Here is a 27,571-nt window from a genome sequence, read left to right as displayed (position 1 = left end):
AAATCTGAATTGAGGAGGTTTGTTGGACTTAGATCCATCTCACAGCTCTGAAATCAAAACCACCAGAACTACTTTCATGTTTTGTCATCACTAGATAAAACAGTCATTCCTTTTTTAAACCCAATGAGACACTCTACTATGCTATGAGATTAATTGTGCTTCCTGGGATAGCTCAGCTTTCAGAATCTGGATCCCCTCTATTTCAGGGGGGAGCAAGGGGAAATGACCCTGAACCAAGCCACCTCCAAGTACAACCCCAAACCTCCTGGGAAGCCACAGCACACTTCCAGCCTTGTCTGTAAGACTACAGAGCTAGAGACATACTGTTCTACTGCATAAGGGTTTTTTTCATACACGTATTCAGGGGAACCTGGCGTAACTAGCACTAATGATGAGAAAGCCTATAGGGAACTACTGAATTTTGCAAGCAACTGAACCTAAAGCGTATTGATAAAAAGCCACTTTACTGCTAGGCGATGCTCTTCTGCATGCTGAAGAGAAGATGACGACAATCCCAGGGTTTATATGCCAGATACACAGACGTACAATGAGCCAAAGCCACTGCAAACAACTACTATGCAAGTTAATGAGGATTAGATTCCGTTTTTCCATAAACACCATTTTAAATAAGCTAGAGTAGGGAAACGTTAACTAAAAGTGCCAACAGTTAAATACAGAATATTTCTTACGGCACTATTTAAAATCCAAGCCAAATTATCAGTCTGCCTGCTGCAGTATTTTGAGTAACCCATCTAATATTTCAAAACCAGGATCTGCCATTTCGCCCAGCTGGGCTGATACACAGTAGGTTACGAACACCTCTGACAGTAGCAGGAACACAGCCTCAACATTAGAAAATACTAAAGTGGAAGAGACTTTAAGTCTCTAAACATACTCATCTGCTTTCTTTCTGCATTCAAGCTTGGGAAATGTTTCCAGAAAGGAAGGTGGCAGCCTCTGCCTAAGGTGTAAAAGGAACAGGTTTGAGGGGGAAAAACCCACCCCTGCTCCACAAGTTGCAAGGTTGTACGTGCAGCAGTACTGTCATATCAGGACTATGCCATTAAGTAAGAAGGAACTCAGTCAGTTGTGATAGATGCTGAAGTACCTTCTAAATATAAGGCCATTCAAAGTTCGCAAGCTTGCTTTCAAGCCACCACATTTATTACTACAACAAGAATCTTGCTTCTCTAAAACTGAGTATGGCAGCTGCTGACAGAGCTGAAGAGGCAAGGGAACAGATCTCTGAAAGAGTTTAGCACAGGGGACATCCACCAGTGCTGGGAGACTGTAAACAATGCAGTCCCTCCACAGGCTCCAATTCATGATTGCTGCACGATTTAGCTGCACCAGTGAAGACATTTCTGCCTCCAGCTGACCACATTGCCAGAGGTCCCACTCCTCAGAACAAATCACTGCCCAGCCCGGTGCCCCAGAACACAGCCTGCTATATCATTAATCCCAGCCTCCCAATTCACCTGACACCACCACCAGCTCTTCTGCCAGACACCCCACAGCAGAGAATCAGGAGGGACAGCTGGAGACAATAACCTCTTTAGACCCCTCAGCTAAATCCAACAGCAACTGTGAGTCAGGACACCAGCCTCCGTAAATATTGCATCCATGCACCACCAACGAGCCATTTTGAAGAGCCAAAGAATAGGCTGGGACAATTAACTCCCACGGTCCTGCTGCCTGGTATTGACAGAACAAGGTTAAAACACCATTTGAAGCATTTTTTCATCCAACTGCCAAATCTGTTTCAGGAGATTGTTTTGAACCTTTTCTTGGTCAGTATTTCGTATGCTATCCTTAAACTATTCTTCAGAAAAAGTAAGAGGTACTTATAAATACCCTTAATTTCACAGTCTCGTACAGAAAAATTGATCTGACTTCCACATTCATTTGCACAAAAACAGACACACACAAGCATCACTTTAACTTCCTCTACAAAACATCCATGCGGTATATAAATCCCAAATCTGTCTTAAGAGTATTTATTAATACAGATGATAATAATCATTAACTCAACCCCTTTTTCAGACTGAGCTGCTTGTAAGGTGTTTTTTTCTCAGAACTGTGTTTAAGCCCACACCATACATCTTTGCATGCCTTAACACACCACCTCAATATATATTTTTTTTTTCAGCTGCCTACATTTAATAGACTAACTCCTTCAGTTAGCAAGGAAGGAACAAACAAAAAATCCAAAGGAATACTAATGCTTTTCAGATAATCACCTCCTAGCAAATTCAGACACTTCCAACAAATACGGCTAAAGAATATGGCTTTAATAAGCTATAGAAAATCATATCCTATTAATAACAGGCTTGTTTCTTCAAAGCAGGCACATAAGAATTCACTGTATCAACACTCAATATTGAAAGCAAGCTATAAAATTGGGGGGTAAATTAAGGGAAATTTGCCTTTTACCAACATTGTCAGCATGGAAGTTCTGCATATAAGATGCTGTGAAACCACACTTTTCGTGGCTTCCAACACACAAGGCCAAGATATAGCACTACTGCCTGATGATAACCGTTATTACATGAACATCAGGAGGAACAAAAGGGCAGCTGCCTGCAGCCTCACAGAAAAGATTTCTGTTCTGATCAATAAGGGGTGGATGCAATGATGCAATGCAACCTGGACATGGTACCATCCTCCTACCCTGAAAATAGATCTCTCAGAGGACATTCCTGATGCTACAACATCCATTTTAAGTTCCTGCACTTTCACAAATCTTCTCTTCAAAAAAAGCCCAGTCTTATTCTAATAAATACAATGTTTTTACATTAACCCCCATTTGTGAGTGAGGGATCCCAAAGTTCATAGGAAGTGAATTTCACTTTGCACTATGTGGCAAAGCCACATGAGGACATTGCCTCTCCTTAAAACCTAAGGCCAGAGGAAGATGCTAGGCAGAAAGTCAGGGACAGAACCTGACATTTCTATCAAGCTAACCATTTATCTTTATCACAAGAGTATAACCCCCAAGACTTGGATGGTTCTGGTCCAAAATCCTGCTCAGAGCAGAGGCAGCTCTTTGGTCAGACCAGTTTGCTCAGGGCTTTCTCCAGCCAGTTCTTGAATACCTCTGAGGATTAAGCCTGCACATCATCTTCGGGAAGCCTACTTCAGTGCCAGACCAGCCAATGCTGAAGCCAGTGACCACAACACAACACTTGCCAAGAAATGGAAACTACTTATATAAACTGCACAAAGTTTCTTCAAGATATAAACAAAAAAAACCACCCAAAAAAACTTTGATGAGCAATCACTGTTTAATACATTTGTTTAAAAAGAGACTTCCCAAATTCATCAAAAGGCTCTTCAATATTTTAACATACCATTTATAAAAATTCACAAAGTTTAAATCAAACTAACAAAACGTCACCTAATTATCTGCAGATGGAGACAAGTTTAAAGCACTAAGAGCTTAATGGGAAAAAGATCTTCCTACTACCAAATAGTCTGAAATTACTAGGAAAAAAAGTGAGGTCCCAGTGGTGGTTGTGCAACTTCATTAACTTCCCAATTTCAAATTATTTAAGTTTAACTCCTAAAAGTGAAAGCTTAAGTTCATGGAAGAACAGACTCCTCTCTGCAGCATCACCACAGTCACCAGAAAGTTTACTTTTCAGGTCAGGACTGGAGATACGAGCAGACATGCTCTTTTCTGGTTTCCGAGTCCCTTTTTGTACTAGCAGCCCATCCTGAGGACTCAAGAGGGCTACATGAGAGTTGAGAGCATAACTCTGAATTCAGAGATCTGAACTGACATCTGTATAAGCCTTCTGCTGGGCATGAGTCACATTTAGCTTCTGCTCGAGGGATCCAGACCACAATTATGTACTAGGAAATGTATCAGTTCTGCACTCCAGAGAAGGGAAAGGCTCTGTACTTAGCTCTAATCAAACAAACCTCCCTCTCGGCCCCAGACAACCTCTGGTCTATGGGCCAAAACCTCTGATGAAATAAGGTAAGAGAACCACAGGATAAGCACAAACTTCAGGTAGGTTCACAGCATTAGACTTCAAGTTTCCTCAGCCACTCTGTAGTTCAAGTCTCTTTATTCAAGCATTTCTCTCCCTCCCAGCTGTGGAAACAGTCCAAACAAGACAGATCCATCCACAGTTTTGAGCTGCCACTTGTATTTAAGAGTCCATTTAAAAAATGATTTATTTAACACAGTATAAGAAAAATTCAGCCCTCCTCATTTCTCATCTTCTCAAGCAGCAGTATCTACTGCACTCTGAAGCACAATCCTGTGAGGGATAAACCCACTTACATTTCTTTCATTTATCTTTACCACCAAGATAGAAGCATTGCTGGTCACAAACTCAAGTAAAATGGTTCATCTAATCCTAGCCAGCCCAGGGTACTCAAAACAAGGGGAAAAAAGGGGCTTATTATGGTAGACACAGAACTAAAAGGCACTTTGTTAAAGTCTGGATCTGAGAATTTATATGGACAAGTAATTGTAGTCCAAAGTAAAATGGAAACAACAAACAAGAATGGTTCAATGAATACAGGGGGGGAAAAATACCCCTAATGGATGGGTTTTATTTTAAGCTCACCTTTGAAGAAAGGATTTCAGGTCATGTTAATGAAAGGGTCAACACAAAAAATACAATTTTGAAACAGACTTAATTGTACTGTTTGAATGTTAAAAGAAACCTCTTAATCTCTTATTCATTACATAAAGGCAATGGAATAAGCAAGCAATAAAAAATTAAAAAAAAAAAGAATGGACCCCAAACGTAAGATACAGTTTTTGAACGCTGTCTCGAGATCAAACAGATGAGATTAGTAAGGTTTCAGCACCCAAAAACCCAAGCTGTTTCTTTCCCTCTGTGTAAACCACTATGCCTTTAGATAAATAGTTAGTCTTGGCCACACAAACCCCTTTGGATGTAATTTTAAGACCTTTCAAAGAAATGGCAAGCTAACCCAGAAAAATTTGAAGTTTGAGCAGATGACAAAACCCACACCATTTGCCCCCAAACATCAGGGCCTCTGGGAGAGATGTATTCAAGCTTCCACCAGACCTGGGAACCACCCAGCAAGGAGAACCAGCTTTCCAATAACCAGGTTTCAGACAGACATCTTGCCATAGTCTGTTTCTTGGATTTTTCTGGTTTTTTTTTTTTCTTAAAATATGACAGACTGCCACATTATTCTCTGAAGGCCTCTGACAGTGCTAAAGCAATTTTCTACATAAATCATTGTAATGCTAACACTGCAGTTTACAGACTCATCTTTAAAAGAAAGCCTTTACTATTTACTGCCACAGCAAGAAGAGAGAAGAAAAGTTAAGCTCTGACGACTGCTCTGTCTGGGGGCTTAATAAATGGAAAAATTTATTCCTTGGCCCAGTTCTAACAAAACTTAATGTACTTGTGAAAACCATGTAAATACTTTGTACTGAAGAGAACAGAGTGTATAGTAGAAAAATCATTTAGCATATCGAGGTACGTGTACCAGCAAGCACGCTGGAAGTCCCCCTAATGTTAAAGCAAAACTGAGCTACCAGCAATTGCAAAGCTTTGAATGTGTTTTCACTTTACATCTTCCTTCATCTGTTTTTCTTGAAGCAAATGGGGGGGGGGGGGGGGGGGGGGGGGGGGGGCAGAAAGCACTGATGGTTGTCAGTTTTGCTTGTACCATGCTTCTGAGCAAGGTAAGAAGGCTCTCCCTCACTGGGCTTATGATCACGCTGCGTGCACCTTTCCAAATAAGACCATAACCCCGTACGTGAAGATGCACAGCTCAAGTGTCAGCGCTGCACCCCCTGCCCACAGCCCTGCACTGCCAGCACTGCAACCGACGGCTGCCACCACGCGGATGCTGCACGGCTGCCGCTGGGCTACCAGCCCAGCCAGGCTCAGCACCAGCCCCCTGGGCACGCTCCCTGCCAGGCTGGGGAAACCTGGAACCGCAGAGCACAGCCCTGGCTTGTCCCCTCAGCCCAAAAGGCAACTCCAGCTTTCCTAAATATTTCATCAGGTTTTTTACAGTAACACAACATACATAGTATTGTTTATGCTCTTTTATTAGTCCTCAGAAGCCCGGACATTCATAAATATGCTTGTGGCAAGACACTCAGGAGAGTAGTGTTGCTGCTCGGTTCCAGAGGTTTATCCAGCCCGTTTCTATACAGCCTTTAATTACATTTTTCATCCTGCTACCCTAAACTCTTTGCGAACATAAAGCTAATATATCTTTAAAACCTCTTTATTTAAGCTAGCCGATCTTTTGGAGTCCAGTGTGTTAACTTTGTATAGGCTTAAAAAGCAAGGCAAGCCAAACTTGTATTCTATCTATTTGTAACAGCAGTTTATTTTCTTAAAAAAAATAAACCAAACAACCAACCAACCAACCTAAATTAAGTACAAGGAAGTTTAACTTCCAGTCAATTCTACTTTTATTCTTAATATAGTTAAAAATATCTCTTTAAAAGACTTTTGAAAATATTCGGGGATTGCTTACTTATTGACCTTACGTTGGCTTTGTATTTAAATGCATTTGTCACAACAGCTAAGCAGCAGGACTCACTTTTTACCATTTAATCAGTGTTTCCCACTGCATGCCCAGGAACACCTTTAAAAAGCAGTGCAGGGGTCCAAACAAACAATAGAGCTTCTCACAGCATTTAAAAGTGAAAGTGATAAGCTTTGCAAGTGCCCCAATAATTAACCTGGCTCATCCACGGGTACCTAAAACCTGCTCCTTTATTATCTTAAGCTGCCATGACCAAGACACACACCTCATTTAGCTTCACACTCTCCGAACTTTATTAAATAGTCTATTAATTTGGATGAAGAACAACAGCGAACACAGAAATGTGTTCGCCAACACATACCTACACGTAAACTCTTGCTTAACAAATTCAAACTTTAAAGGAACTGTTTGGTTAGCCAGAAGCTAACAAGAGCTACTGCACCAGCACATTCAGCAGCCCCGCTTCACCAAAGCGCTTAAGGACATGCTCAGATGTGAACAGCCTTACTCAGCTCACACACTAAAACACCCAAAAATTTCTTATATGCCTCGATAAATAAAAAGCATGAGGAGGGGAAAACATTGAGCTGGAAGCCAAGTTATTTTGCAGTTAAATGCATTTAACTACAGATTCTAGCACTAGCTTGGCAGGAGGCCCCACAGTATCTTCATTTTAACACCACACATACTTCACAAACATATTTCACCCAAGAATTATAATGCCTTCAAAATAGGAGCAAGATTTACTGCTCTTCCAGCATTTTCTAACCAAATACCACAAAAACGCTGCTTTTGCAGAATGTCAAGGAGAAGAAAGGGCAAAGGAGCCAAATCCAATCCACACTGAAGTTCGTAGCTGAGGAAGTTTGTCTACATTGCAGTGAGATTCCCATCTGCATTTCATTGCAGCTAGTGTGAACCCAATCAGTGCAGGTTAAATATACGTCAGATCAGCGATTACTGTGTTCTGGCCTCTGTGGCTAAGTCAGACATTGTACATTCCTGCTACATATTGCAGTAGTTAAGGAATCAATGCTTCTTTAAAGAAATATGTATTTCATGCTACTCATGCCTCCATTTCTTCACACAGTGCGTATTTCTGGGGTCTTTCAAACATCCAAGCTGTTCTGTCACTGTTCGAATGGCCCCTTTGTAAGGCATCAGATCAAGATACAGAAAATCTGAGTTCATTATGTCATTGCAATGTTTTTCAAGACCTCAGGTATGGCCACTTTGGATCTCCTGATCCCCACGTATAAAAGTGATACTACTTCTCTTCCTCAAAAGGTTGCTGTAAACAAACACACTTAAATTTGTAAAGTGTGCCTGTAAGAAGCTAACTGGTCCTCAGTCTATGCCATGCAAAACAGATCTCCCAGTTCATACATTGCATCATTTTTTCCACCAAGCCAGCTCCAAACAAGCTACCACAGACTAATTAAGTCCCCCCCGGGTATGCTTCCACAGCTGCTGAAACCAGTTTAAGGTTAGGGCTGTTGTCAGGTCCCAGCCTCTCCCCATCCTTTGTGCTCACTTAAGGCTGATCCCTAAGGGAGCTGGTTCATGGAGCTAAACTAGAAGAAAGTAATTCTGTTGAAAGACAAGTCAATGGCATCTCACCAGTTAAGTGTTCAAACTGATCCACAGGAGGCTCAGATGAGCTTCAGCAGCAGTGCACAGGACGTGACCACCCCACACAGCAGGGTATACAGAGTTGTTGTTAGCAAGAACAGAGCTGTTGAGTTGGCGTTACCACAACCACCCCCTCCCTAGTGTTTAGCACTGTAAACAGAGCTTCCAGTGCCCAAGAGTTCAAGCAGTCACAGTTAAAAACAACTCTGTTTTTTAGTATTTGCCATTACGACTGGCTCTACCGACAGCATTTAAAACCAACACTTAACACCACCTACACCAAGCAAGATGGATGTTTCTTAAAATGCTAGGACTGCATCACTTACAATGCAACTACACTGACACGAAGAGGGCTGAGCCTACAGCACAAAGCCTGTTGTATCACAACAGCTGCAGATACTGGCACCGCAAAGGTTCTGCACTCCATCTTGAGCAGCACCAACGGGAATAAGAGATACAACTGTGGTACTTGAGTGTCTTTGCAGATCGATGATAACCACACATGGGCAAAACTGGTTTTGGGAAGTGACTGCAAAGCGTTATGTACAGCCCATAACTCGTTTAATACAGGTTATTAACTCTGCCTCAACAGCCTATGTCAGCATGAGATGCACCGTCAGAGCTGCAGTATATCTTACCTGGATACTATGCTGGAACCATTGTAGAGGTCACTAGCGTAAGACAGCGTTGCCAGGGGTCGGACAGAGTTGTAGCGCGTGAACTTGGATAGACACTCCTGAAACTCATCCAGCTGGCTTGTGGTTCTGCTGTCATCTAGGGAGAGGCAGCAGTATTGGGGAGGACAGAAAGAGTGAGAAAAACTCAGCAGCAAACAAAAAAACCCCAAGATTCATGTTTTCACATGACACTACCACTGCTTGCTACCTGGGGAGAATTCTTGGTCAAAACCCGGTTCTCTCTCACCTCTAGCATTCCCCAAAGGTGGTATGATTTTTAGAGCACAAATTAAGTCTTTCCACTGCAATGCTGGGTGAGCCTACCATGCTGAGAATCTGCCTAGAAATCAAACACAACTTTCCTGATGAGCTCTGAATTTAAATAAAATAAATGAGCTTAAGGGCCATAGATTATTTACATAAAACCTTTAAGCATATCAAAATGCACTCAAACACATCTAGTTTTCTGTGGAGGTGAAAGTATATTCCTTTCCCTATACTTCTGTTACAATATGCCTACATTTGGCTTCAATTAAATTCAAATACTTTTAGTATAAAATATTTGTCTTGTTATTCCAAAAGCAACAGAGCTAAGAGAGTTGTTTCAGAGCTGGAGAAGGAAGACAAGCATGAAACCAGAAGACTCCCTGTACTATACATTTTGTGAAAATTATGACCTTCAACAGACAAGGTGAAACTGAGCCAGCTTGAATAATGATGATAAATATTCTGTGGGAAACGGAACAGTATACTACAAAAGTTAAAACTCAACTGTAATGTAGATAGCTGAAAGTCATTCTCCGATTCCTCAGAAGACTCAACTTCTCTTGGTATGAATAGAATTCTATTTAAGTGATTTTTAAAATGCAGTATTTCCTGATCAAGGAAGAATTCCTAACTTACAGTGATGCCACATGGGCAAGTCAGGGTTCCTAATAAACTCATACACCTGCAGTCAAACATCAGGTAGAGCCTTCAGGCTTTGTAATAATACCCAGAACTTCCAGCCATTCTCATTTCCCTCCTCTAATGCTCCCACCTTCACTTTGTCTTTTTGCACCAGTGCAAGGTAAGGGAACTACAGCGGAACTACAGCTATCACTGCTCTCACAGCACTAACACACAGCACCTCAGTTTACAGCTACCGTACACCTTGTCTTCTGGTAAACTACAGCATCCACTGTAGCAGCAGAGAAACCACACACACAGCTTACACAGTTGAGATCAATTCCACCCACTCCTTAAGTTATCCTTATCTGTTTCCTTATTAGCAGCATAAGGAAACAACAAAGCTCCACTTATTCGAAAGCTTTGGAAATATTCGGGTGAAAAAAGGAAGATGCTGATCTATAAAAGCAAGATACAGCTGTGATTTCTTGTGGGGAAAACAGAGGGAATAATCACTTTCTGCACGCTGGTAATTCCTTGCCATCAGAAGTTATCTTGCTCTACACTTGTAAAGTATTTTGAAGCGTCCCTTATATGCTATTTAATGTTTCATCACATAAAGGAACAGTGAAGGCTAGTAATTAGCATGTTCAAGGGTACTAGCATATACATTACTCACATCAGATGGATTAAAAGGGGAAAATGAACAAAGTGCTGCTCCAACTTAAAATCATCAGCACCTGACCACTACAGGAAACCGCTCAAGAAGAACATAAACATCCGTCAGTGTTTTTCAAAGACTGTTGGCTCCTTCGACACTATGATAGGAACAAACAACTGCTACTCTTCCATTTCCCTCTTTTAGAGATCAAGCACACAGTCATCTTATAATTTATTCTGTGTCTGTGCTTGGAAAATGGAATGTTATTTCTCCAGACATTTTCCCCAAAGTGCAAGGCCATTTCATAATTAGTTATATTCTGTCTCCACTCCTTACTAGAACAGTCACCAGCACTTCTTGCAAAAAGCTTTAAATCCACATTAAATCCTATTTAAAATGTGTCAAAAAGCAGGAATGACTTGAGAAGAAAACTTAAATAAAGGATAACCTGTAATACTTGATTAAGAAAAAACTGCACTTGCAAATCCTCCACTCTCTGTGCAGCTGACATATGAATACAAAAACAGTTTCAACGCATTCATATTTATAGCTCCAATTATGAAGAAAGATGTCTTCTACAAGAGAATGCTGGGAAAAGCCCCAGTTGTTATCCTTTGTTAATAAGTATTATTTTAACAAACAGTTATGCATCACCAAGGTAGCATTGCATGCAAACATCTTGATATGATCTGAACTACTGTATTCTGCCAAGCACTTGCCAGTACTTCACACAAAACTGGCTGGTCACATATAACTCGCTTCCCTGATGTAGCTGAAGCACTACTGAAGTGCCCTCTCAATGTGCTGCATTCTCTGTTAAAATTATTTTGCTATGCTTGATGAGAACTGAGCCAGTCATTGCTCTGAAGTAGGCAGAAAATACAGACATAGCTAAGAGCAAGCTCCCCTAAAACACGCTGCAGCCTTTACACTTAAAGTCAATTTTTTTTTAAATTAAAAAAAGAAAAGCCTCATTTTTATTTAAAGTGAATAAAACTTAAACTAAATTCATGGAGAAAAAAAAAAAAGCAGGGGTTTCTATCCCAGCTGTCTTGCTGAACTCTGTCCTGTGACATTGGTCCTTGCCTTCCAAAGCTACAAGATACTCCACTGCAGCAACCTCTGCCTGGTTCCCTTTTGTCCCCAGGTTTCTCCCATCCCCTGACAGCTGGCTGTGCCCCACTCCTTGCTGCAGTCTGTTACTCTTCATATGGGCTGCAGCTCGCAGGTGCTGAGTCTTCCCTGCCACAGCCCATTGCCTGAAACTTTTTTCCCAAAGCTGGTTTCCTCCCTAGAGGGGCTGCAGAGCAACCCTCCCTGCCCTCAAGACATCTTCATTTGACCCATTTGTTTCTTAAGAGAATCTTGTCATGTAATTAAGAACCATCCATTCACTAGGTAACAATTACTCTAGCTGCTGTCACACTGTTACTCAATTATGAATGAGGCAATCTAGGCAATTGTGAAAACAGCTTCTAATTCTGCAAAACAAGCCTTAAATCTAAGGTGTGCCCCATGGGACAACAATGCTGCTGCACATTCAGCTTCTATACTCCAAGCCATTTGTTAACCATGTCTCAATCTAGACAACATAAAGGATAACCTCCAAGTGTCCTATTCCATGCTAAATACAGGAGAATTTATCAATTTATGTTTGTACCTCTGTAGTATTTCAACAGCAATGTTTTTAACTACTGTGTTTATACCACCATCTAGTAGAAAGACAACCCTAATACTGCTTTCAAACATTTGCGTCCTCAGAATGAGCATCAGCTAAATTGTTTATTGTGGTTTACGTCCTTCGTTGTAAATATTAGAGAGCAATACATGTGCCTCCCAGAAGTGACAGGATGAAGTTTTCTAAATTTAGCAACTTCAAAGATTGGTCAAGAACAGCAAAACTGGATGATCCCAGTAACACATAAATATGTATGTATAGCAACATTCCTGTGCAAGGAAAAGTGAAAGCTGCTCTCAAAAGCAAGTCTTTTCTGAAGACTAGGCACTGTAAGAGGTAACGGATGTCAGAAGCTGAACACCACACAAGAGGAACTCACCCGAGACACGTGTCATCCTGGTGGAAAAATAGCAGTGCTCTAGGTCCTCAAAGTGAGCTGTGAGCCGCTTGCGTCGTGAGGCTAGTGTGCTGTTATACCACGGCTGCTTTTTGGTCTGAATGGAAAAAAAAACCCCACACTTCAGAAAGGTAAAGACAGGCCTGGGTTCCATTTCAACAAATTTTACCAAGTTATAAACAATCGATACATTATATGCGAAGGGTAAGAAATGTAAAGTGACAACAAATGAAGATCTTGCCACTCTCAACAGCTCTTAGGGTCCTATGCTGCACCCTTTCACTTGACAAACAAGAAAGGCTGTGTTTAGGTAGTTCTTGTTTCCTGAACCTTTGCAAATTTATCAATTCCAGTCTCACACACAGGACAGACAGCAGCAGCCCTTTGGGAGTCACAGCTTGCATTTATACAGATAGACAGCAGAGGCCAAAGATAGCAGGCTTCCAGCTTCACAAATCAGACTGTACAACAAATACTTCCTAGATCCCTGGCAGAACGCTCATTAAAAAGAGAAGGAGGTGTTTCAAGAGTTAGTGAGTTGCTTCAAAAGAAGTAATTTAGTAACTCTCTGTAAAGCTAAGCAAATAAGGATAGAAACAGAAGACACCATTGAGTTCAAAGGTTAATTGAATAGTCCATGAAACTCGCCATTTCCCAACCTACCCAAGCAATAAGAGGTAGAAGCAAAGGACTGAAATTACATAAATAAGCTCTCCTCCTGAAGCAAAACAGAAAATACAGTACTTGTTGTTTTAATCACTAGTAAGAACAAGGAACAAGATCCCCTACTACACAAAAAGCATGACAAGCACCTTGCCTTAAATTATATTTAAGACGACTCAGATATCACATACTGAAATAAAGTAAGATTTGAGAACTACCAAGCTCCTTAATGAGCCACCTCCCTGACCACATACAAGGTCTGCAATGCCACTCAATGGCACTAGCAAACCCACTCCATGTACAACTGCCCCTCAATCCATGCAGAAGAACGAGCTTGCCCTCGTTGCAGCCATCAAGAATGAGCTAAGTTTACAGCCCACTCAAATTCTACTGTTCATACAGGTATAAGCAATCTAACATTTCAGGGAATAAGCAAACCCCAAGCAATAAAGCCCTGCAGACACCACATCCCACAGGAGGCCCCGGCTATACATTGACACTATGACACAGACTTGCATGTTGATGGCACCTATGGTCTGTGCAGCTTGTTTTGTATTGAAAGCAACTCCAACCTCAACACACAACTAAGACACTGGACAGTAACAACTTTTGACCACAATTTCCTCAAGTTTCACAGCTTTAAGAAATGGTTAACAGAACACTTTCACAGCATCCTCCTATTAATTCTGTGCACCAGCTTGCAAGGGCTCCAGCTTCTCTCAGCACATCAGGAATGATTAGGGCTCAAGATAACTTCAAGCAAAAAGCAATCACTTCAGTCTTAAGACGAGCCACCTGCAACACGATGAGCAATAGAACCCAAGGCCAAGCCTGATCTGCCAGATGAGTCCAGTCCACATCAAGATGGAATCAATCATGGTAAGTATATGCCTGCCTCCAGCTCTCCAGAGGCAGATCCCTACAAGCAGGTCTCAAGCTGGCACACGGCAACCCAGCTGTTCTGGGAATCAATCTGTATTAACCCATCTCCATCAGATCCTCCTCACCCAAGCATTTTAAACTGCTCACGTTTTACCAAACGTACACTCAGTTTCTATTAAGTCTGTTCCCTGGCTACTTGTTAAGCAATGCTGGGAAATGGGGGGGGGGGGGGGGGGGGGGGGAGGAACCTACAACTGAAAAGAAACCATACCTAAGCAATTTTTATTCAGCTGCTAAAACTACTATGGTTGTCCAAGTTGAGGATTAGCTTGGATTGCTCAGTTATCAGGAGCTATTTTACTGTCTTATTCCCATCAGGTGCTCTGAAGAGTTTTCTAGCAACTGGGGGAAAACTTCATAGCTACACTCAGGATCCTTATTTCTAGCAGAAAAGAAAGGTACTGCCACTAAATACTGCCTGCAGAATTCCCCAGGGCCTACGTCCCCTATTGTCCACTATTTACTTCTGAAGCTCACTTCCTGGAAGAAAACAGTCTTGAAGCATTGCAGTATATAAATTCTTCCCCAAAATGTTCATGAGTAATGTGCTGAGTAATTATATTGAGAAAGAAAGCTATTCTCTCCATCCCAGCATAGCTTATTACTGCCTGCGGTGCGCGATCTGTAGTATTGCCATGACTGACAATTAGGAAAAGGTACAATTGAATCTTTATTCTTAAAACTGTTTTTATGGTAAAGTCTTGCTGAAGTTAGGCTACCTTTGAATGAAGTGTTTAACTTCAAGCATTCTCTTTCAGCTCCCCATCCAAATGTATATTAAAGTTTAATACAAAAATTTGTACTAGAGTATGATCTTGCACTCTTGAGGACAAAAAATAATAATTGCATTTGACAGAAAAGATTATACTCACACAAATAAGACTGTCACATGCAGAATGACTAGAAAGTCTAGGTTGTTTGGTTTTAGGCTGCTTGTTTTGTGTACTTACCAGCCACATAGCTATGTTATTGATTTTATCTTTGAAATAGAAAGAAAAGTAGGAGACAGGTAGTGTCAGTGGAGAACAAACACACTGTACTAGAATTCTGAACATAAGCTTTCCACATTTCACTTGCCCTCTGAAGTGAGGTAGAGCTACAGTTCTTTGTTCAAGCAAAAGCCTCCCAAGACCACAAAAGCAGGAACAACAATTAATTTTCCCACAGACTAATAGATGGAATTTTCTAATTACCAATTAGTTATAAAGCTGCAAACCCAAACACCTGCATGCACACCAGCCCAAAATTCAGGTGTTTTTTCTTCGTATCAGCTACTCCACCAAATAAGATCCAACAGCACTTCCACCTGTTAATTTACACTGTGTGCCATGGATGGCCCACCACCACCAAAGGACACCAAAGGCACAAGCTGGCATATCACCAACAGTTTGGCTGTGTAAATCAGAACTGTTTAACCTTTTTGAATCTGTGAGCTGGATATCAGTGTCATCTTCCCAGCCCAGCTGAATCACTCCAAGCTGCAAGACTACAGTAGTGCTGTTAAGCATTTGGCAGGCACTGCAGATCAGACAGTTTGGAGGCTGCCTGCCAAACAACTTTACTGTGTACACAACTTTTTATTCTCTATGTGAATTTATAATACAGTCTGTAAAGCCTTAATGGGGGCAAACTACAAGACAGCTGTATGTTTGGAGGATCAATGTTTCTTGTTTTGAAAGTCAAGCTTGATCTAAATCTATTTAAGTCAATGCAAAGGGTCAGGGATTTACCTTTCTTTCCAAATGCTGCCCACTTGGGAGACGAAGAGCAAAAAATATCCCCTATTCCATGGAAGGGTCAGCTTTGGGAATAAAGTCAGATGTCTAAATATATTACACCAGATTTCTCCGATAGTGTCAGTGTAAACACTCAAAACCATGCAGTCATTCCTACAGCTGTAGTCTTGGCTCCAGTTTGCCCATATAAACCAGTTAAAAGCATCTGTGAGACTCGAGCTGACCAGCATGCGGGAAACGGATGTAGTTATGCCTGATCTCTGCCCAACCTCCACGTTCACTCTCCCGTCCCCCCTGGGTGCAGACACATGTATTACCTTACCTGAGAGCTGCCACTGAAGCCTGGGGACTGGCTATACTCCGTGGAGTCAATGAGACTACTGCAAAACCAAGAGAAATAGTCTGCTTAAATCACTATACAACCATCCTTTATCATTTTTAACCTGTTTACTATTCTCCCCTTTACATCCTGCAGCATACTTGCCATTGAAATCCATTTTACAGACAGGGAACACAAGGTTATTTTTTATCTGGGAGGATTTTTTTCTTTTTTTAATACAGGGATCTCCTACAGCAGAATGCTGTCACACACAATTACGTGTAGTGCAATCTAATAATTTCTAATTAGAATGCAAAAGCATATCTTTTGTATGAAATACACAGGATGAGATATTCTGAAAATAACATGCTACCATTGGTTTTCAGTTCCTTTATATAAAAAAAAAAAAAAAAAAAAGAAGTTTAATGCCATGGCATTTGAAACAGCACTGTGAAGAGAAAAGCTAGAGAAATCAGCTTAAGACAGACACCAATATTCCAGACATATCTGAAGACAGACAAAACTGACAAGTAATGAAATACAGAAATAAACTAGAAAATACTGATAGCCAAGATTACTATTATTAGAAAGTGCTATACCATATATAGCTACATAGTATCTATAATGACTCAACATACCTTAGATACCCGTTTTCAAAATGTAGCACAGATATGCAAACTCAAGATATTTAACTTTCAAAACTGCAAAAGGTTATACTGATATAAGCAGAAAACATATGCAAGAATACTGAACCACCTATGGGCAAAATATTTAGCTCTCACAGTAAGACACCAGAGCCAGATAAAAACACCCTTACGACTCCAATTCAAAATACTTTAAGGATAAATAAAAGGTTACTACACAAGAACACCATTTTATTAATTATCCAGAACCCGTTACAAACACCACCACGATCATTTCTAGAAGTCTTTATAACTCACTTGCTTTGTCATTTGGACAGAAAAGAAACTATCTGGGTTTGTTATTCTCAGATTTATGAGGTAACCTTAGATTTAAACATTTCTTGGGAAAACTGAAGGTTTCTTTAAAAAGCTGCTAGAATACTGATAAAGGTTCCAGGTTCTGTTGAATAGATGATTGTACCTATTGACATTTGCCTAAGAGCTGCTAGAACTGACGCATAGATTTGCCATTCTTGGTCACAAAACAAGTGGTTTGGCTGAATTGCCAGTCAGGGAACCTATAAGTCTAAAAGGATGAAACAGTGGTACTAGTGCTTAAATGTTTCTGAATGTTTTAAGGCTCTCCAGGAGGTGGAGGGAAGTAGAAAAAGAAGATGAGAGATGATTTTAAAGTCTCAGTGGTTAACTTCTAAAATAAGATTGATTTGGCTTCTGTTACAGGCAAGACAAAAGCTGCAAAACAAGAAAATCTGAGAGATAAAAATCATTGTTTGCTGCAAGCTATTGCAAGGGAGAAAACAGCAGAGCTGTTCCAGCCATGGTCAGGGATAATGAACTTTAAATTAGAACGTGGCCACATGAAATAATGAAACACATACAGCACATCCTGCCAGGAACTGCATGAACAACAGTCTCTGCTGGAAAGTGATGAAAAAGTACTCCATTCTGAGACAGGTACAGTGGCAATTAACAGCAAAACACACAGAACTTATAGCATCTGGTCTCATTTTGCTGCAGGTTGTCTGGTGATGTAAAGCCTTCAAGAAAGCAGACGTAATCTCCCTAACCAGAATACAAATTCAAAGTCATTTCTGTGCAGTGCCTGTAGCCAAGTTAACTGGCATATGCTTGAATGTTTTTCCTTTTAAAAACAGGAAGCAAATAATCAGGAAATCACAAGAGCTCCCTCTGAATTCTTTTTAAAAAGCTGTAACATTAGGTTCAGTTAGGAAATTCAGCTACACTAACATGACAGATTTAAAAACCCTTTAACAACAAAAACACTGCAACCCCATGGACTATAAATCCCATTTGTTACACCTTTAGAGGGGCAGAAGGGGGTAATTAGAACAAATGGAGGGGAAGGAGATCAGGATTTTACCGACTAAATCAGAGTTACCAAGACACTAATTTTTAGATCAGAATTTTCCTCCCGAAACTGTTATTAGAGTGACAGTGTTATTGCTATTACTCATGAAGACACAGTCACAAAGAAGTTGCTTATTTGTATCTCCTGTTTGCACCATTTACTGGTAGCAAAAGTAGCATGCGCACCTGTTCAGAAAAAACATACAGAGAACTATTTGTTCTTTTCCCTTATTGTTCTCTATTAGTATACAAACCCAGCAATCTGCAACACTGTAAACAAGTGCTGTGCTATTACCCAATTTAATATTTCATCATACCCTGTACAGGCTTAAGGGAAAAACACGTGTTTCTCAAAGCCTAGAATGTATTGAACATGATAACCATACTTTTTTTTTGCTACAGAACTTAAGGAAGATGTGGGCAGGCATAAAAAAATTTCACATTTTGATGTTAAGAGTGTGGGAGAAAAGCTACAAACAATGAAAAGACATAGAGAATTAATGAAGCAAGCCTGAGATTTAGAGGAAGTAGATGAATAAGGGGCAAGTCACTAGAGACCAGATAAAAACAAACTCTCAAGAACTCTATTTTCTTGAACTTTAAATTCAAAGGCTAAAGAGATTTTTCTTTATCTGAGCACAGGTCTGTGATAACCTTGTATAAAATTCTACCAATGTCTTACAGTACAATTATATTTCATTAGCAGGGTGTTCAGCATGTTAACAAGTTATATTCCAATTTAGATATACCATTTTAATTCACTGATAAGTCATACAGTCTCCACAAGTTTAATAACATTTTAACATGGAAGTGCAACCACCTCAAACTATATTTGTATTTCATTCTTAGTGGTTCACAGCATCTCTAAAATACACTTCAGAGATTAAATATTTCAGTTAACAGAGCTGAAAAGAAATCAGCATATTTTGAAGCTCCTATCAGTTGTTCTGCAGCATTCTTTCCAAGGTGGAATCAAAGTTACAGTTTTTGAGATACTCTCCAAAACTTACATTTAATGTTGAAAAGAAAATTAATTTCAAGTGGTAGACCTTTAATGGAATCCGAGTTCTGGTAATTCAAATCAATTCAATTACTTGATTTACACAAAACTGTCAGGGATAGGGCAGAGACCGAGGTTACAAGAGTCTGGCAACAACTGACACCTATTCAGACACTTCATGTATTATTTTCTCTTTAACAACTCAAGACTGCTTAACACAGGAATATCACAGAAAAAAAAAACCACACAGAAAAGGGATCTTCAAGCTGAGAGAAAAGGCCAGTCTCACACACTGTAGAAACCCCCTAAATATCCTATTATATCACACCTTTTTTTCTTACTATTGGTATTTTGTACCAAAGGAAAAGCCCAAAAGTTCAAGACAGCCAAGATGGAACCAGACAGGCATAAGAAGATGGGGCAAGAAAGAACCAATGTCTCTGCACCTGCCATGGTCTAACCCACCACCATCTTCCAGCAGACCTCAGGTGAAGCACATCAATCCAAAGTCACTAAAATATTTCAGATTTTATCTTTTTAAAAGCAGGAACTGAGAATGATTGACCCTAGGGATGTGAAATAAACAGGCATAAAGGAATAAACGGAATCCTCAGTAGGTTGTGATACTAGTGTAGGTATCACACAGCAGATTCCACTGCCTGCCCACCCGTGTTCCCCCTGCCCCCAACTCTTCCACCAGAACTCTTGGGCTTAAAACATTACTGCAGCTGCCAACAGATAAAGCTCTTTGGTAGCTTGTTTATTAGCCTGGCTCAAGTAAGGGGCACATTTCTACTCGTAAGTACAATCTCCTATTAAATAGAGAAAGGCTTCTAGGCCTGAAGGCTTTCAACACATAACAAATTCAGCCCAACCAACACTCAAGTTTTCCCCAAGCATCAGTACCATGAAGCAAACAACAAGCAATCTATTTAATAGCCAATAACCATTAAACTAGTAGTAGAACCCAGCAAGTATCCCATCAGCTTCACAAAACTGCTTCTTGGCAGAAGAGCAGCAACCCACGCAAAAAAGCAACGCACCTGCACACAAAAAATTAAACAAGCAGTGAAGAGCTGAATAACAAACAGTTCCCATCCATCCTGGCCATATTCCTGTGCTTTCCCTCAGGACCAGCCAGGGCTTCACAGAAACATAAGAAATTCTGGTCTCAGTGTCCAGAAATAGCATCTTTGTACGAAATCCCAGCCAACAGTGCTAGGCTCCTTACCAGAGCACTTATCTAAATCTCCACAGGGGAGAAAATCTGATCATTTTTTCTTACTTCTGGGCTATTAATTTTAGAGCTGCTAACTGCAGAAAAAGTACCAGTACAATTTCGTAACAGAAGTCAACAGTTTAGAGAACTCTTAATAGTAGAGATAGAGATTATAACTCACTAATGTAACCTGGCCCTGTGATGCAAGAGCTTTCTTACAATAAGAAGACATGGCTATAAAGGAGGGCACTTCAAACCCTGGCATATGCAACTTGGACACAAGAACTACCTGCAATTTTGCTGTCAAGAAACCAGACTATGCGATATTCCAGACAAAAATCCAGATTGAAAATGTTCTTAGAGGCATTTCATTAAATCAAAACAGACAGCAGATAAACAGAATCAATACACTGTATGTTTTAACTTTTGACCCTGTCAGCCCATACCTTTAGCCATTCACAGTGAGTGGGGACACCAAAGGACACCAGTATCATACAAAATTAAGACTTTCACACGTCAAGTAGAACTGCATAATGTTCAGAAAAGGTAGCATGTATTTAATAGTAATGTTTCACACCATAGCCAAGCCTTATGACTCAAGTTCTCTGATCCACACACTACATTTAAAAGCATCAGCTTTCCACAGCATCTGGTTTAGAGTAGACTTTTCATCCCACTGCAGACTCTGGTGGCTTCTTCTTCACATATAATTTTATACCGATCAAAAACAAAAGGTGTAAATATTGCACAGCACTGAAAACTGGTTTTGCTTGTGTTTTGCCCATGGCACAGAGAGGACTAGCAAGCACAGTGCAACATGTACAGCTTGAAATACAAATTCTGACTTGTGAGCTCCATACCTGTGTGAAGGTGAGGGAGCCTCGAACTGTGGCACCGTACTGTCCTCACTGACTGGGGAGTACAAGCCACTCATTTCCTGGAACAGAAAGCCACGTTACAGCAAAGCTGACAAAACATGAATAGTAGGTACTGCCTAATGTATGGTGTTCACACAGTAATTTTTTGTTTTTCTAAGCAGTTAACCAACTGTATCTATATTTATTCAACACTCACCTAGAAGTCTTTACTATACCCGAAGAAACACTGATTTTATTTCCCCCTCCCAGTTATCATTCTAATAGTTTCAAAAAATCCTAAACTGTGGCGCTTTTTGCCCCCAGATAGGCAGTTCTGGCATTTAAGCTCAAAAAAATATCCATGCATTGGGTTACCATCCAGTTGTCTCTAACCCAGCACCTCCCTTAAACACGGCAGAACAAACAAGCTGTAACTTTATTTTTGAGCTTTGTGCAAACTTATCTAATAGCCTTTGGAGCTGGAAAGTAATACTGGATACGTGTCACAGCAACAACAGCCACAAGACAATAGGGCAAAGGTGGTATCACACCCCAGACTTAAAAAAGGATCTAACAGTTTTCCATGGGGCAAGTACAGAAGAGACAGACTTTGCACATAAACTTGGCTTTGCCATTGCCAGACTAAATCACTGCTGCGTACCCAGTGTGAGACTGCCTTTCATCTGTTTTAGAAATGGAAGCTATGCAGGATGCTGCAGCTCATTAGTTAGGGGGGCAAAGTGTTCCAGGACAACATTAGTGGTGCTTTTCAAATTCCCACTAGGTGCCCCTTAATTGTCAGGTAGAAAGTAGGATATTTGTGACAAGAGGGATCCCAGGCTTCAGAGGTCAGAACCAAGGTCACTATCACACACCTGACAGGTACCCCAGCTCCAGACCACTGAAAAGCCTGATTAAAGAACAGAAAAGTAGGTAGCTAGATATTCTTCAACAGATCCCACAGCTTTGGGAATAGCTTTTCCTAGATCTGAAGGCCTATTTTACCAGTCTCAAGGAAACTTGCTATAATATGATATATATATATATATATATATATAACAAATTTATTGCCCAAGAGCTGAGAAACATTTAGGGAAACAGGTCTGAAAAATGCTGTTATCTACCAAGTTACAATTTGTGTAGCTACCAGCTGAAGGGAAGTTTCTGCAGTTGTCAGTTCTATTTGTATTTTGGTAATTCCTCAGCATGCGTATAAATTGGAAGTGAAGAAATCTAAAAGGCTTTTGGGCAGTGGCTGGGAGCTTATGTTGACTGCTCAAGACAAGCAAGAAGAGAGAAGCAGACCTGCAAACTGAGTCACAAGAAGCTTTAAGGGAATGCTATTTTGAGAGGTGGCAGTCTGATGCATTCCTGAAACATCAGTTTCCTATTCCAAGATCAAACTACTATAACGATTAGAGGGAAGGACCAAGGAGGAACCTAAGGACTCAGTAAGGACAGAAGGATTGAGTTGGTGGGTTTACAAACACTTGGAGAATAATTCTTAGCAAAAAATCTTAAGAGATTCCCATCATTAAAGAATTAAGATAATTATAGCGGGAGGCAGCAGATTGCTTCTGTTCCAATATGCAGAAGGCACTAGTCCTGCTCCCACCCAGTTTCTGCATCACAGCTCTCTTGTGCACCCCCCAGTACCTCTCCATTTTAAGAGCGGCACACTGCTAAAATTTAAGCAGCCTGTGCAAATAGCCAGAACACTGCAGCATACAAAAATCCTAAGTTATGATCAATACAGTGGCTGCTGATTTCTAGCAATTATTCTAACTTAATACCAACACAAAGAAATTGAAATATATGATTATATGAGTTAGGTTTCAACAAAGCCCCCTCTTACCAACCTGCAGCTTGCACACATCAACTAAATGAACAAATTAAAGAAAGAGCATCATCTGTTCATTTTCCCATTACTGACTCAAATGCCATAAATTTAACACAGCAGCCCCAGAGCAAGGCAGACAGCTTGATGAAAATGAAAAATTGCCAGAGTCAGAACAACGTCTGGGCACCTCACCTCTACTCGTTTAATATCTTCTTCGAGAACACTTAGCTCCTTCTGGATCTGCTCCAATTGCTGTGGATAAGAGAACGGGAGACATCTAAATCAATCTGCACTGCACCACCAACAGGGTAAATTACAATCTTTTCAGAGAGGAACCCGAACCATCTTAACTGGCATGCTACACAATTCAAAAGTCACTAGGAAGTTCATATGCATAGATTAATATAAGGGATGCACACAAACCATGTTTAAGATAAAGTAGTTATCGTGGACACTGCAAAACAAGAGCACGAGGTACTTTGATATCCATCACCTGGAGACACACATAATTGAAAGTAATATTGTTATGCTCCTCCAACATCTTTCATGCAAGGTATTGATAACTGGTTCACAAACACTGAACGTAATTAGAAAAAAAACCACCATGCAAGACAGCGATCATTTCGCCTTTCAACAAAATACAAAATGCTTTGCTAAAAGGTTTCAAGAGTCTCTTGCTAGCAGTCAACCTGCCATTTGTCAATTTAAACTTACTGATAACTCTTTCTAATAGGCAAAACCCCACCTATTATGACCATGGAAAGATTTGCTTCTGGCACCAAGCAAGCACCACATGGCATTTCTTTCAAAGGTGTGATACTTACCTTGGATTACACCATAAACTCAAATCAATTAAAGGGCTATCCCTGAAAGCGTCAGAAGTGGACTTTCCCCTCTCATCAGCCAACATTCTTTTCCCTTCTTTGTGTCACACAGGATTTTTCAAGTTTTTCCAATTACTTTTCAGTCAGCCAGCAACCTGGCTTCACTCACCTCTAGCAACTATGAAGCCACAGACCTGACAACTGCTCACCCCTAAGCGAGAATATCATCTACTCACCAGTTCCAATTCTCACCCTCATTTAGAAGACATGTCCCATCCAAACACCCACAGAGCCTATACTCACCCTTGCAAGCCTCACACATGCACTTCTCTAGGCAAGAGCTACAAGCCTAGACCTAAACAGACAAAACTCAGCTCCAATGCGTGTCTGGTCACTAAGACACACCAGTCTAACAAATACACTGAGAACTGCAAGTCCACCTGACTCCTCAATTCACAACAAAAATCTACAGACAGCTAGCACTGTGGCCTGTGAACAGAAGCAGCTAACAAGTTAGCAAGTCCGCTGAAAGCTTAAGTACAACACATTCTCTAAAGGCCAGGCAAGTTTCTGTCATTTTTAATTTACAAGGGAATATCAAATTGCCCAAATCCAAAGTTACTAGTATTGCAAGACACTACTCTTAGTATGACATACACTCACAAACATTTGGCAAGCTACTCCCAAAGACTTAGTCACTTGAGTGTTTAAGCTTGATCCTTTAAGTGGCAGAAAGTTTTGCTTAAACAAAATCCCAAGTTAAACCCTCTATTGATCAGCATTCCAAATATCTGTGTGCTCTGCATTAGATAATCCACCATTTTAATTTACTTCTTCAACATTAAAAAAAAAGCTTCTGTCCCTGGAGAGAGGAGAAGAAAAGACTGCTGGGTCCACTCCTATTTAACATGGCTTCTTCTTCCTTGGAATGAGATGTGGTATTTATATCCTAATCTCTCTACTCCACAAGTTTCCATTTATATTTAATTTGAGTCACAGATAGCACAAGTTTAATGGTTTAAAACTAGACTGCCATGCATAATATACAGACCACTGCACCACAACAGAGAATTCCATTCTCACTTGTGAAACCTACAGCAAGAATAGCAGGTGGTGCTATAGCTCCAAGATCAGTGGTAAAGTTAAGTGACACTTGCACAGCATGGGTGCTGCCTGTACTCAGCCCTAGCAGACAAATACCATTAGTCCCCCACTTTTGTAAATCCCATTTTAAAAAGTTACAAAACCACTTCGAAGTTCCGAAGTTACAGCAAGGAAATTAGCTATTCTGCAACATACTGGCTCACAGCCAAACTGGATAACTGAAAAACAATTGACAGCTATTGCCATCACATAAACAGGAGACCTTTTTATAGGAACAAGAAATACTTTTTTACTGGCCAGCTTTTCACTAACTGCTACACAGAGCCAAAAGTATAAGATCTGGGACTTCATTTACCAATTCCTCCTTCAGTTACAGTAAGGTAAGCAATTTGAACCTACCATAAACTTACCCAACAGTAGCAAGCCTAAAAACTAGGCAAGTGTTTCATGCTTATTTTAGGAAAGGTCTTCTCATACCATCAGCATCAAATGAGTTACTAATGCCCACTTTCAGGCTTTTTTTTTTCCAGTAGGTTGGCTGAAGTGTTCCACAGTTTAGCTTTAATCTATGAAAGACCTTAAATCAGTCCACATTCATTCCAATTAAACTTTGAAAAATGAGCCTACTGATTTATAATTGCCAGCCATTGAGGGACATTAAGGAAAGATAAATGAATTACAGTCCTTGCAGTGTATCCAGATTTATGGGCCCTTAATTTGATTTTCACTACGTTTGGCACAGAAAGCAAGCCAAGACCTGTCCCGATGATGGGCAGAATCATGCCTGTCAAACTTCAGATAAAGTCAGCAAAGAAAATGAACACTGAAACGTACGCTAAAATAGAAGCACATACTATAAACTTTCTTCTCAGATACAGATGCTTTCCCAGAACTGAAAAGGCCAATGTGAACAAGGAGAAAGTTTCAATCCAGCAGTTAAACCTCATCATACCAACTCCACTGCATGAACTATACAGTAAAGTAGGTATATTAACATCCTGGTCCCAAGTTACTCACAAACGCATACACACAAAAGAAAAACAAAGACCTCTAAACAGCCTAGGTTTCTTAATAATCACTGGAAAAGGGATTTCAGGCATAAAAGTCAAGAAGGTACCACAGTAGGAAACACAGGCTCTTGTATCATTCTTTTTAGGTAACCTTTCAGACCCAAACCCCTTTCACACCCACAAAACACTCCCCAAATCCCTCTAGTTTGAATCTCAAGCCATCTTAGATACATGCACAAAGAGTTCTTCAAAGACAGCTCTCAGTCTGGACTACATTGGTGGGAAGCAAACCCCTGGTTAGAGTTGCTCAGAGGCAGAGACATCCTACCATACTACTTCCACATAAGACTCTTGGGTGGAAATACTAATTTGAACTTATACAATGCTAAACACTGGGACACTGTCAGTGTGATTTCAGTTGGCTATCTACAAGTGCAGCTGGGCACAGCACTGAGGTTTCATCCTTGGGCTTCCTGCTTGTCCTGGACCAAGGGCCCCTCATGAGGCAGTGACTTCATTCTTTACATTTGTACAGCAGACAGAAAGCAGTTCTGACTGCATCTCCTGGTGCCAGTTCTAAACATATGCAAAAAACCCCCCTAAAAGCTCAACAGAGCCTCCCAGTGCCACACAGAGCCTAGAAAGAAACAGCCTTGAAAAATGCATAAGGGAGTCATACACCCTTGACCAACTGTCTTTCCAATTCTAGAAAAAGCATGAGTAAAGAACAACAGAAGTTATTTTCTACAGAAATACTGTGAAATCCCCAACACTATTCAACTGAGGGGCTTAAACAGACCATCTGGATTCATGCTTTTGAAAGCTCAAGTCACATTATGCTCAATCACACACACCTTTAAGGCTCTGATCCAACCCCCTCATGCATTCATCACAATACACACTGTAGAACAAGACAAACAGATGTGACCACTACCAGAGGGAGCATCTTTTTTTCCCCATACACACATAGCCATTGTACCAACCAGTACAGGGCAAACTAGTATCATCTGTCCAGCTGAGGAGGACAAACCAGGTAGCCTCCACAGATAATCCCTCCATTCTATCCCACAACTTCAACCATCCAACATGATTCTCTTCCTACTTCTTCCATCAACTACTGCTGTAACAAACTTGAGTGTAAACTTAAGTATCAACAGCTGAACCTCTCCTAAAGGTACCCAGCGAAATGAACTTCTTCCTGCAGAACTATGTACCTCAATAACAACTATACAGGAGTAAGATCAATTTCTTTCTCTGGAAACCAGTTGAAAGTTTTGTCTGTCTCTGGGTTTTCCTTCCATTATTGCTTTGAATACAGAGCCTGTTATAACATACCGGGCAACTACAGCAAGGAAGTAATCTTCAGAGTTTAGAAAGATTTTAGCCCTCTTGTAAGTCTCGCTTATTTTGATGTAACACTTCACTGTTACAAAGTCTTCTCACAAAAAGAAGAGGTTTAAGTTAGAAAGATAAGAACACCTGAGCCACCACAAGTTACTTTCTTTGGTGAAACATGGCATCCAGGCTGTAGACATACTGGGCAGTCCATCTACAACACATTTATCTGCAGGGAGTATTACTTCTCTCCAATCAGTATTTCCTCCAAAT

At 40.5% G+C, this 27,571-nt stretch overlaps 1 protein-coding gene across 3 annotated transcripts in view; it reads right to left on the bottom strand.

Moving 5' to 3' along the window:
• The window catches only part of COP1 (COP1 E3 ubiquitin ligase), a 127,656-nt gene that overhangs the window by 80,776 nt on the left and 19,309 nt on the right, over nt 1-27,571 (bottom strand). For all 3 annotated transcript variants that reach the window (XR_013931275.1, XM_080407518.1, XM_080407519.1), the window contains exons 7-11: nt 23,218-23,277; nt 21,189-21,265; nt 16,101-16,158; nt 12,420-12,534; nt 8,775-8,910 (exon numbers count right to left, since the gene is read on the bottom strand). Coding sequence is in view for 2 of the 3 variants with exons in the window: in XM_080407518.1 (XP_080263644.1) it covers nt 8,775-8,910; nt 12,420-12,534; nt 16,101-16,158; nt 21,189-21,265; nt 23,218-23,277 (446 nt within the window). In the remaining variant the exon portion in view is untranslated. The remainder of the gene's footprint in view (nt 1-8,774; nt 8,911-12,419; nt 12,535-16,100; nt 16,159-21,188; nt 21,266-23,217; nt 23,278-27,571) is intronic.

This window comes from Falco punctatus, assembly GCF_963210335.1.
Source record: "Falco punctatus genome assembly, chromosome: 11".
In the NCBI taxonomy this organism is placed as follows: Eukaryota; Metazoa; Chordata; class Aves; order Falconiformes; family Falconidae; genus Falco; species Falco punctatus.
The sequence above is the reverse complement of the archived record's forward strand: the minus strand, read 5'-3'. Positions and strand labels throughout refer to the sequence as shown.